Source organism: Saimiri boliviensis, chromosome 7, assembly GCF_048565385.1.
Source record: "Saimiri boliviensis isolate mSaiBol1 chromosome 7, mSaiBol1.pri, whole genome shotgun sequence".
Classification (NCBI taxonomy): Eukaryota; Metazoa; Chordata; class Mammalia; order Primates; family Cebidae; genus Saimiri; species Saimiri boliviensis.
In genome coordinates, this window is record NC_133455.1 from 14,983,648 (window position 1) to 14,995,697 (window position 12,050).

Consider the following 12,050-nt stretch of genomic DNA (forward strand, 5'->3'; position numbering starts at 1 on the left):
CTCTATTGCCTAGACTGTACTGCAACGGTATGATCTCGGCTCACTGCAACAAGGGTTCAAGTGGTTGTCCTGCCTCAGTCTCCCAAGTAGCTGGGATTACAGGCACCCGTCACCACCAGCTAATTTTTTTTTTTTTTTTTTGAGACGGAGTTTCGCTCTTGTTACCCAGGCTGGAGTGCAATGGCGCGATCTCGGCTCACTGCAACCTCCGCCTCCTGGGTTCAGGCAATTCTCCTGCCTCAGCCTCCTGAGTAGCTGGGACTACAGGCACGCGCCACCATGCCCAGCTAATTTTTTTGTATTTTTAGTAGAGACGGGGTTTCACCATGTTGACCAGGATGGTCTTGATCTCTTGACCTCGTGATCTACCCGCCTCGGCCTCCCAAAGTGCTGGGATTACAGGCTTGAGCCACCGCGCTCGGCTACCACCAGCTAATTTTTATAGAGACGGGGTTTCGCCATGTTGGCAAGGCTGGTCTGGAACTCCCCACCTCAGGTGATCCACCTGCCTCAGTCTCTCAAAGTGCTGGGATTACAGGCGTGAGCCACCGCGCCCTGCCCCCTTACCCTTTTATTTTTTTTCCATGACTTGTACATAAAAAGGAGGCCTGGAAGACGCCAGGAATCGAAGGAATTGGGAGACCAAAAAAATGGAGACTCAGAAAATGGGAGAAGGGAAAAATGGGAGTGGGGAGGCTGGACAGTAAGACGGGGATGTTCAGGAGGTGGGAAATGAGCGCTTAAAAGGGAGCAGAGGTGGAGTAGGCCGACACTGGTGCCGGCATAAATGCGGAGGCCCAGAGAAAGGGGTGCGCTGGGCCGTTTTTTAACATTGAGAAACAAAATGAAATACCCGGCGGAAAATGAAGGGTGAAAACGTGGCATGCTAAGGTTAAAATGGGCGGCGAGAAAATAACAGGTAGCCAGAGGAAAAGAGGGAGATCAAGAAGCTGGCGGGTCCAAAAAATAACCGGCCAAGAGGGGTGAACAGGGGTGTAACCCAGGAGGCCAGACGGGACACAGGAAGTAAGGGTCAGAGGAAGGACGTACCCAGGGCTCACGACACAGGGGCCTGGGTCAAAAAAAAAAAAAAATTAAAATGGAGGGACCACGGTGGAAAAGAACACGGGAACCGGGAACCTGAGTTACCGTAGAAGATAGGTTGCGTGAGAAACCAAAGACGTTTAAAATGGAACCACTGCGATCCGGAGCTCTGCGACCAGTGGCCGGGAAATGGAGAGGGCACTGGAAGGGACGTGGAGAAAGGCGGGAGGAAGGAAGGCGAGGCGGAAGGTGACTTGGAGGAAGCCGACAGCAAGAACCGCGGGAAGAGCTGGGGCCCGGAGCAGACAAGGGAAGCCCGTCCGTGGGGGGCAAGGGGAGGCACTGGGGACAACGAGCTCAGCTCAGCAAGAAATCCCCACGCCACTGACATTACGGGGGACCGGACAACTAAGAAATGGGGTCTTTCAGGCATGAGAAGTCTCCGTGACGACCCCTGCCCTGGCCCTGGCATGTCAGAAAGGGGGCGTCCGGCCGAAGCCAGCCATTGCTGGAGGCCATGCAGGTAGACGGGGACAGACGAGGCTGGGGCAGGCGGCGGCTGGGACAGTTTTCACCCTCGTCCCCACCTCCGTCCGCTCCGGTTTCCCCCTGCCCCCCTTTCTCCTCCTTTCCCCTCCCACGTCCGGAGCCGTTCAACAGCCCCCGCCGTTTTACCCCAGCCCTGACCCTCGCCGCTCCCCCCCGTTCTGACTCATCTCCTCCCCCGACCCCGGCACCCGGTTATTACACCTTCCTTCCACCCCCACTCCCTGCGCACTTCTCCCCTAAGCCCAGATGTCGCCCAGGTTTCTCCTCGGCCAGTGTCCCCTGCACCCTATTCCTCCCGCCCCATTTTTAGCCGTGCCCCGCCGCCAGGCTGCGCGAAGCCCCGTCTCCCCTGCCCCTCCCCTCCCCCGCCGCCGGCGGCCCCCGCTCCCCCGCTCGGTTTTTCCCCCAGCCGGCTCTACCGTCTCCAGCACCGCCTTTCCCGTGAGCCCGGCTTCCCCCACGCGGGTTTCCCTCGCCCCGTTTCCCCGGTTTCCCCCACCCCTGTTCACCGCCCCTCCTTCCCCGTTTTTATCCGGCGCTGGCGCCCCTCAAGACCCTGCACAACCGCCGGCTTTTATCCTGTTCGCGCCCCGCCCCGTTTCCGCTCAGCTCCCCCCGCCCCCGCCCCATTTTTGTCAGGTTCGCGCGTCTTCCCCGCCCCCGTTTCCCCCTCAGCAACCCCTCGGCTTTTATCCCGCCGGCGTACGCCCCCCGCGATTTTCCGTCTTTCCCTCAGCTGCTCCCCCCCGCCGCTTTTATCCCGTTCCCGCCCCCACCCCCCCCCGTTTCCCCTGCGCCCCGCCCCCGCGCGTCCCCGCCCGCGCCCACCGCCATGTGACGGGAAGCAGCTGATGGCCTCTCCGGGCGGCGGCGGCCGGGCCGGGGCGGGCAGCGCGGGGGCGGCATGAGGGCCCGCGGCCCGGGGGGCTGAGGCGCCCGCCGCCTGCCGCGGTGGCCGCGCGCGTCCTCCATGGAGGCCGGAGGTGAGTGGGGTCGGGCGCGCTCGTTCCCGCCCGGCCGGGCCGAGGCCCGTTCTCCCCGCGGAGGGGAGAGGCGACTGCGGGGCCGGCTCGGAGGGGCGGGGGCTGGATGCGGCGGGGGCGTCCGGCCTGGAAGGTCCGCGCGGGTCTGGCGGGGGTGCGCGCCCGGCGCCCAGCTTTGTTTCACTTTCGCTGTCAGCGGCCGCCACCCCGACTCCCGCCGGCGACAGGATCGGGAAGATCGGGTTTCTGCAGGAGGAGATCCCCCGACCGGGAGAGAGGGGGCTCCCGGGTGGGACTCGGGGTGGGGGGCACCAAGCCCTAAAACGGAGATCCCCGCGGGGGTGGGTGCCCCTGGGTACCCTGGTGCCGGGGACGCACTCGCAGGTCTGGATGTGGGTCACCACTGCCCCTCACAAGCTACGTGATCGTGACAGTGGACGAGCCACTGAACCACCGCCACCCACGTCTCGGTTTTGTATCTGCAAAAGGGGGTAATTCTAGTACCTGCCTCGGAGGGCGGTTGGGAGCTTACGGTAAAAATGGGGTCTGGGTTCCCAGTTGAAACAATCTATTTCCAGCGTCTCCCACTGGAGACTAATTCAGTGGAGGTGGGGCGGGGCTGGAGATGCTAATCCCTGGTGAACTGTATGATCTGGCAAGTTTAGGATACTCTGATAGGTGAGGACCTTGCCTCTGTTCTTAACTGCCATCCCCATCGGAAGACAGCGTGAGAGTCAGAGGATATTGGATATACCTCAAGCCAACCAGATGAACGTAAAATCTTAGTAGGAAAGATGTGTCTCTTATGCAAGGGGAAAACCCTCAAGACGCATGCACGCCTCGGCCTTCTCCCCTCCAACGACCTTCCTCGGAACCCCACCTGTATAGAAACTTGGAATACATTTAGAATTGATTCCTGGAATCTCAGCTCTTGAAAGGACCCGAGTTTAAAAGTGGTTTCCTTAGGAGAAATTTTCAGAAAGGGGTCAAGGCCTAGGGCTCAGAATTTGTTCCAGAACCTCACTGTAATGTTGCAGCCAAGTTCAAGCTTCATCCTGGCCTGGAGAATTGTGATTGCTGATGGCTTGTTGTTGTGGGTGGGAAGGTTGAATCTGGGTATTCCCTGGGGTGGTGTTACTTTTTAATTTAGGAAATGACATTTCTTTGTTTGCTGAAGTCAGGCATTGAGTTAAAGGCAGCTCTCTCCCCTTCCCATCTAGATAAGGGCGTTCTTTTCAGTGAGTGTGTTACCCATACCCATAGAATGCTTTTTAAAAGGGCTCCTACTGTTTGTGTGGATCCTATGTGAATCTTTTTATAGCTTCCGTTTCATTTCCATTGCCTCTTTACAGTTCAATCTGAAAGCAATCTGTAGTTAGCCTCCCTTTTTAACAGAAATCTGTTTCTAGTTCTGGGGTTTTCCTGAAGATTGACAACTTCGTTTTGAGGGTTTGGGCAGGGCTGTTCAGAGCTGCCAAGTTACTGTACAAAAACGGCCAGAGTTAAACTTCTTTTCAAATGGAATAAAGCCCATTGTAAAGGAAATACAATGGGCAACAGTTGAAATCTTCAAAGCAATGGTTAGAATGCATTTATTCATTCAACAAATATTTATTGAGTGTCTACTATGTGCCAGGCACCCTCTAGGCCAGCACTGATCAGCCAGTTTAATGTCAGCCATATATGTAATTTAAAATGTTCAGGTAGCAACATTAAAAGAAAAATGAACTAGGTGACCATTTTAAAACTCTTTTTCAATCCAATGTATCTAAAATACTACTTCTACATGTAATCAAAGACATTGTAATGTTTTAGATTATCTATTTTTTTGAAATGGAGTCTCGCTCTCAGGCTGGAGTGCAGTGGTGTGATCTCAGCTCACTGCAACTGCTGTCTCCTGGGTTCAAACAATTCAGCCTCCCGATTAACTGGGATTACAGGTGCCTGCCACCACACCTGGCTACATTTTGTATTTTTAGTAGAGACAGGGTTTCACCATCTTGGCCAGGCTGGTCTTGAACTCCTGACATTGTGATCCACTGGCTTCAGCCTCCCAAAGTGCTGGGATTACAGGTGTGAGCCACCGCGCCTGGCCAATGTTTTAGATTTTCTTTTGTGTTGTGTTCAAGATGTGTTGTGTATTTTATACTTACAGCCCATCTTAATTCCGACTTGCCACATTTCAAGTGGTTGGTAATCACATGTGATTTCCCCGTTAGACAGCATAGCCCAAGAGCAGTGAATGGGCAAGTTTGGGTAGGTTGAGGAAGAGATAGACAATAAATACGTTAAAAGGGACAGAATCAAGAAATATTGATCAAGCACGTTGGGGAGGCTCACGTCTGTAATCCCGGTACTTTGGGAGGCTGAGGTGGGCAGATCACTTGAGGTCAGCCTCACCAACATAATGAAACGCCGTCTCTACTAAAATACAAAATCAGCCAGGGGTGGAGGCTCATGCCTGTAATCCCAGCTACTCAGGAGAATCACTTGAACCCGGAAGGTGGAGGTTGCAGTGAGCCGAGATCACTTCCAGCCTGGGCAATAAGAGCAAAACTCCATCTCAGAAAAAACGAAAAAGAAAATATCTAAGGGAAGGTTATAAAGAAAATCAAATGTTTAAAGGAAAGTGAATGGTGCCGGGTGCCATGGCCCACACCTATAGTCTCAGCACTTTGGGAGGCCAACTTGGGTAGATCGTTTGAGCCCAGGAGTTTGAGACCAGTCTGGGCAGCATGATGAAACCCCATTTCTACAAAAAATACAGAACTATAGGTGCGTACATGGTGGAAGGCACCTATAGTCCCAGCTACTGGGGAGGCTGAGATGGGAGGATCATCTGAGCCTGCGGAGGTCGAAGTTGAAGTGAGCCATGATTGTGCCACTGCATTCCAGCGTGCGCAACAGAGTGAGACCCTGTCTCAAAAAAAAAAAAAAAAAAAAAAGGAAAGTGAATGGTCACTTTAGATAGTGAGGCTAGGATGGTCTCTGACATGAGGACCAATCCCTGAATGATAAGATGGAGCAACCGAGGAAAGCTTTTGGGGCCGGTGGAATATCTAATGTACACACCCGGAGACAGGAAAAGCCACCTAGCTTCCTGCTGGCTGGGGTCATAGCTTTCATCTCTGTGTTCAGGCTAACTGCCTTGCCTAGAAGAGGCTTATAATAAATACCTTTCCATTCAGCCTGATAGTCCAAACACATCCTATTGTTTAACTAGAAAACCCTGATCCAGGGCCAGGTGCGATGGCTCATACCTGCCGGAGGATTGCTTGAGCTCAGGAGATCAAAACCAACTTGGTCAACATAGCAAGACCCCATCTCTACTAAAAATTTAAGTAAAAAAAAAGAAAAATGAACTGAGTCTGGTGGTATGCCCCTGTAGTCCCAGATACATTGGAGGCTGAGGTGGGAGGAGCACTTGAACCTGGGTGGGGGGTTGAGGCTGCAGTGAGCTGTGATCTAGCCACTGCATCCCAGCCTGGGTGATGGCATAAGACTTTCAAAATTGACCAAAAAAAAAAAAAAAAAAACAACCCAAAAATAAAAACCCACCGCCAAATATATATATATGTATATATGAGATATACTTGAAATTTGCTAAGAGTACATTTTAAGTGTTCTCACCACACAAAAATAAGTATGTGAGGTAATGCATATATGGTAATGAGCTTGGCTGAGCCATTCCACAATATATACATATATCAAAACATGTTATATGCCATAATCTATAGGATTTTAATTTATCAATTTAAAAAAGAAAGAGGCCAGACATGGTGACTCATGCCTGTAATCCCAGCACTATGGGAGGCAAAAGCAGGCGCACTGCCTAATGTCAGGAGTTCCAGACCAGCCTGGCCAACATGGTGAAACCTTATCTCTACTAAAAATGCAAAAATTAGCCGGGTGTGGTGGTACATGGAGGTAATCTCAGCCATTTGGGAGGCTGAGACAGGAGAATCGCTTGAACCTGGGAGGCAGAGGTTGCAGTGAGCCAAGGTCGCACCACTGCGCTCCAGCCTGGGCGGCAGAGTGAGACTCTGTCTCAAAAAAAAAAAAAAAAAAAAGGAGAAAACAGAGAAACCCTGATTCACAGGCCTTTTCACTGAGAAGGGTCACTGCAAGTACCATACCCAGATGAAGCTAGATCTGCCATCCCCAGCTCTGTTTTTGTTTGTTTGTTTTAAAGTTCTGCACTAATTAGGGCTTTTTCTCCCTGTAGCCAAGTTTAGTTTGGGCCCAGACTCCAAGAGACAGGAGTCACTGGGTTTGTTCTTCTTTTAGCTCCTGGATTCCTGAACCTGAAATAGCAAGAGATTAAATCCCTAAATCACAGAAATAGAGTGTGAGTTCTGGGTAGGGCTTGTGTTTAAGAAGCATTTCATGTGAAATGTTTGGCATAAGCATTATCATAGTTTAAGGGGCTTTATTTTTTTTTTTGAGTCTTGCGCTGGGCTTGGTGGCTCAAGCCTGTAATCCCAGCACTTTGGGAGGCCGAGGCGGGTGGATCACGAGGTCAAGAGATCGAGACCATCCTGGTCAACATGGTGAAACCCCGTCTCTACTAAAAATACAAAAAAGTAGCTGGGCATGGTGGCGTGTGCCTGTAATCCCAGCTACTCAGGAGGCTGAGGCAGGAGAATTGCTTGAACCCAGGAGGCGGAGGTTTCGGTGAGCCGAGATTGCGCCATTGCACTCCAGCCTGGGTAACAAGAGCGAAACTCCATCTCAAAAAAAAAAAAAAGAAAGAGTCTCGCTCTGTCACCCAGGCTGGAGTGCAGTGGCTCGATTTCAGCTCACTGCAACCTGCACCTTTTAGGTTCAAGCGATTCTCCTGACTCAGCCTCCTGAGTAGCTGGGATTACAGGTGTGCGCCACCACTCCCAGCTAATTTTTGTATTTTAAGTAGAGACAGGGTTTCACCATGTTGGCCAGGCTGGTCTCGAACTCCTGGCCTCAAGTGATCCAGCTGCCTTGGCCTCCCAAAGTACTAGGATTATAAGCATGAACCACCATGCCCGCCCAGCTTTATTTTACTTTCTGTTTAAAGAGTTATACCATGTGTATTTATTAGACAAATATTTACACACTGCCTGCCCTCCACCAGGAACTCTGCCAGCTATGGGGATAAATATACAAGGTCCCTGCTCCCAGGAATTGATGTCCTAGTAGAGGGGAGACAGATGGCAATCAAATGGTGATAGGGTTGTAAAGAAAATAAAGTGAGGGGTTGTAAAGGAGATGGACTAGGGGTCAGAAGAGCTCTCCAAGCATTTGTCATTTGAACCAGACCTGAATAAGGGTAGGTGCCAGCTGAGGAGAGGCTCCCAGGTGAAGGGAATGGTTGGTCCAGAGGCCCACGGTCAGAACTAATTGAGCATTGGCAGAGGGTGGAGAGAAGGCCAATGTGTTGGAGCCAGGGACAGGGAGAGAAGTACAAGCTCAGGGAGGTTCAGATGATGCTGGATTTTGAGGGCGGGGTGAGGAGGTAGGGTTTTATTCTAACAGTGTTTGAAACTGATCACTCTGGAGACAAGGAGAACCCATGGTGTGGGGCGAGAGGGGAAGCAGGGAGAGCATCTGGAAGGTTGCCTACTGGGCCAGGCAGGAGATGATGTTGCATAGATGAGACTAGAGATGGAGCAGGGTTAGATTTGGCAAGTTTTTTTTTTTTTTTGTCAGAGTCTCTGTCTCCTAGCCTAGAGTACAGTGGCGCTATCTCAGCTCACTGCAACCTCCATCTCTCTGGTTCAAGCAATTCTCCTGCTTCAGCCTCCCGAGTAGCTGGGACTACAGGTGTGCACCAACACGCCTAGCTAGTTTTTTTGTATTTTTGGTAGAGATGGGGTTTCACCGTCTTGGCCAGGCTGGTCTTGAACCCCTGACCTTAGGCGATCCACTTGCCTTGGCCTCCAAAAGTTCTGGGATTATGGGATCACAGGTGTGAGCCGTCGCGCCCAGCCCTTAGAAAGTCCTTTGGAAACAGACTTGATAGAACTTGCTAATGGATTTGGTTTGGGAAATTGGAAAAAACCAAAAAGGCCAGGCATGGTGGCTCATGCCTATAATCCCAGCACTTTGGGAAGCCAAGTAGGCGGATTGCTTGAGGCCGGGAGTTTGAGACCCGGCTGGCCAACATGGTAAAAACCTGTCTCCACTAAAAATACAAGAATTAACTGGGTGTGGTGGTGCATGCCTGTAATCCCAGCTTCTCGGGAGGCTGAGGCACAAGAATTGCTTGCACCCGGGAGGCGGAGGTTGCAGTCAGCCGAGATTGTGTCATTGCAGTCCAGCCTGGGTGACAAAACAAGACTCAATCTCAAAAAAAAAAAAAAAAAGAATGGATAATGTAGAGAAAGTGAACCAACTGTGAATATTGTCAGGATGGAAAAAAGAAATTTTCATCCTGGTCATTTGATCTAGAACACCTGGTCTCAAGCAAGCCTTATCTTTCCACCTCTGCCTCCCAGTGTGCTGGGAGTACAGGTGTGAGCCACCACCCTAGGCCATCCAGATCTTTGGCAAATGTTTCTCTAGATCAGTCAATGTCATTTAATATTTGACTGCATCTGGGTTTCTCAGCCTCGAATTGTTGATGTTTTGGGCCAGATCATTCATTGTTGGGGGCTGTCCTGTGCACTGTAGGGTGTGGAGCAGCATTCCTGGCCTCCACCCACTAGATGGCAGTAGTAGCACTTCCAGTTGTGACATCCAGAAATGTTATTGCCAAATGTCCTGGAAGGGCAGGATTGCCGCCAATTGAGAACCGGTGGGCTACGTGAAGAAGACTTTAACAGATTAGGGCTTATGTCACCATAGGAAAATATCTAGAAATGTTCAGATTGGACAGAGTGTTGAGGGATTCTGCATAGCATTGAGAGACCTATTTTGGATTTAAGATACAAAGTGATGTCTGACCATGCGAGTGTTCACACTTATAGGAGTATATTCATACACACATGTGATTGTGTAAATGAAACTATTACACAAACGTACAGATTTCTAAGATGATTTACCTGGGTCTATACAAATAGCTATTTACACAGACCATACACACACACACACACACACACATATACATGTATATGTGTGTATATACATATATATGTGTATGTATTTTTAATAGAAATGGAGTTTCACCATGTTGGCCAGGCTGGCTTGAACTCCTGACTTTAGGAGATAATATATATATCTTTTTTTAATATCTTTTTTTTTTTTTAAGAGATGGCGTCTTACTATGTTGACTAGGCTGGTCTTGAACTCCTGACCTCAAGTGATTGTCCCATCTCAGCCTATTGAAGTACTAGGATTACAGGTGTGAGCCACCGTGCCTGGCCAGACCTAATATATTAAAACCTAGATTTACACTTAGAATCCCTGAGAATATTCTCTTTGCAAAGGCTTGATAATTATTTATTAAAATTCTATTTAAAGACAAGTTTCAGCAGCACACCTTTTTATATCACAAGATATACCTATGTATTTTCCTATAAATGCATATACTAGAATGTGTTTACTAGAGGCGGAGTCTTGCTCTGTTACCTAGGCTAGAGTGCAGTGGTGCTATCTCGGCTCACTGCAACCTCCGCTTCCCAGTTCAAGTGCTTCTCTTGCCTCAGCCTCCTGAGTAGCTGGGACTACAGGTACCTGCCACAATGCCTGGCTAATTTTTTTTTTTTTCTTGTATTTCTAGTAGAGACATGGTTTCGCCATGTTTGCCAGACTGGTCTCAAAACTCCTGTCCTCAAGTGATCCACCTGCGTTGGCCTTCCAAAGTTCTAGGATTACAGATGTGAGCCCCTGCACCTGGCAAAAAAATTTTATAAATGTCCACATATGTATCTCTGCCATTTGTTTTATTGAATCCACAATACCGTGGATGGTATTATCATCGTGTATCACTGAGAAAAAAGTACTACCTATTTAAGTATGAAAAGTCATTGATTATAAGATACATCCTGATTTCAGTGAGGTCAAAATGTAAGATGTCTAAAGATCTGTCTTATGTGAAATAATGGGCTTTAAAAATGAGTACCTGCCGGGCGCGGTGGCTCAAGCCTGTAATCCCAGCACTTTGGGAGGCCGAGGCGGGTGGATCACGAGGTCGAGAGATCGAGACCATCTTGGTCAACATGGTGAAACCCCGACTCTACTAAAAATACAAAAAAACTAGCTGGGCGTGGTGGCGCGTGCCTGTAATCCCAGCTACTTAGGAGGCTGAGGCAGGAGAATTGCCTGAGCCCAGGAGGCGGAGGTTGCGGTGAGCCGAGATTGCGCCATTGCACTCCAGCCTGGGTAACAAGAGCGAAACTCTGTCTCAAAAAAAAAAAAAAAAAAATGAGTACCTATCTGGTAAGAGCCAGGGTCAAAGTCTTCCACATTCCACATTCCTGGTATGGAATGCTCACATCAGGAAGTGACCTCATTCAGGATGGAAGCCAGTTTTATTTTCCCCCTGTACTCCAGCTGGAGTACAGTGGCGCGTTCTTAGCTCACTGCAACCTCCGCTTCCTGGGTTTAAGTAATTCTCCTGCCTCAGCCTCCTGAGTAGCTGGGATTACAGGTGCACGCCACCACACCTGCCTGATGTATTTTTAGTAGAGACAGGGTTTCACCATGTTGGCCAGGCTGGTCTCGAACTCCTGACCTTAAGTGATCCACCTTCCTTGGCCTGCCAAAGTGCTTTGATACAGGTGTGAGCCAGTAATCTGGCCTGGAAGCCAGTTTTCGTATTAGTAAGCATCACAGTCATAATGGTTTAAAAAAAATCGTTGCGAAGGCCTTTAACTTCGGAGCTTCATCAGCCATTGAGAATCTTCCATTGGAATAGAGAACTGCCCAGGGAGCTGCGGGTCAGTCCATGAAGAAGCTCCAATCTGGTGCCTGCTCTTTCAGAAGATCCTGTGCAAGGTTTTGGAAGAAACAAAGATGAAATGATCTTGGTGTCGGAACAAGGTGCTTAGAAACTGATAAGGAGGGAAATTGGTTACATAAGAGAGAATGAAATAAACAAGGTGTGACTTATTTCCGCTTTGACAGTGTGAGATTAGGGTATGCTTCTCAGTTGTGAATCTAGGTGGGATTATTATTTTTTTCTTTTCCGTTACTTTGAGAAGCTGGAGACTCTCAAAAGCAAAAAATGGGTCCAGGTGTGAGTAAATAAGTCACTTGCATGTCAAGGAGATTTTGTGGCTAAAGTGTGGCCTCCTGGGAGGGGACAAAGGAAGGAGGCTAGACCGATGGACTAGGCCAGATGATATGGAGTTTGGAAGGCCTGGGCTCAAATGCCTTTATGATGTAGGTAGGTGGGAGCTTTCAAATGTATTTGAAAGAAATGATGTGATGGGATGTGTATTTCAGCTTTAGCAGCGTCTCTAGGGGTAGGAAGACCCATCAGGAGAATGTAGCGAAAGATCTGTGTGGGATAAGATGAAGGTTTAACCCCCGACAGAGGAAGCGGGAGAGATGGGG

At 49.7% G+C, this 12,050-nt stretch overlaps 1 protein-coding gene across 2 annotated transcripts in view; it reads left to right on the forward strand.

Moving 5' to 3' along the window:
• Positions 1–2,412: 2,412 nt before the first annotated feature.
• The window catches only part of WSB2 (WD repeat and SOCS box containing 2), a 29,242-nt gene continuing 19,604 nt past the window's right edge, over positions 2,413–12,050 (forward strand). The window contains exon 1 of one of the 2 annotated variants that reach the window (XM_039471724.2): positions 2,413–2,576. In XM_039471724.2, coding sequence (XP_039327658.1) covers positions 2,564–2,576 — 13 coding nt within the window. In that variant the 5' untranslated portion in view covers positions 2,413–2,563. Of the gene's footprint in view, positions 2,577–10,875; positions 11,535–12,050 lie in introns of those variants that run through there. The other variant, XM_074402177.1, reaches the window with a different exon arrangement.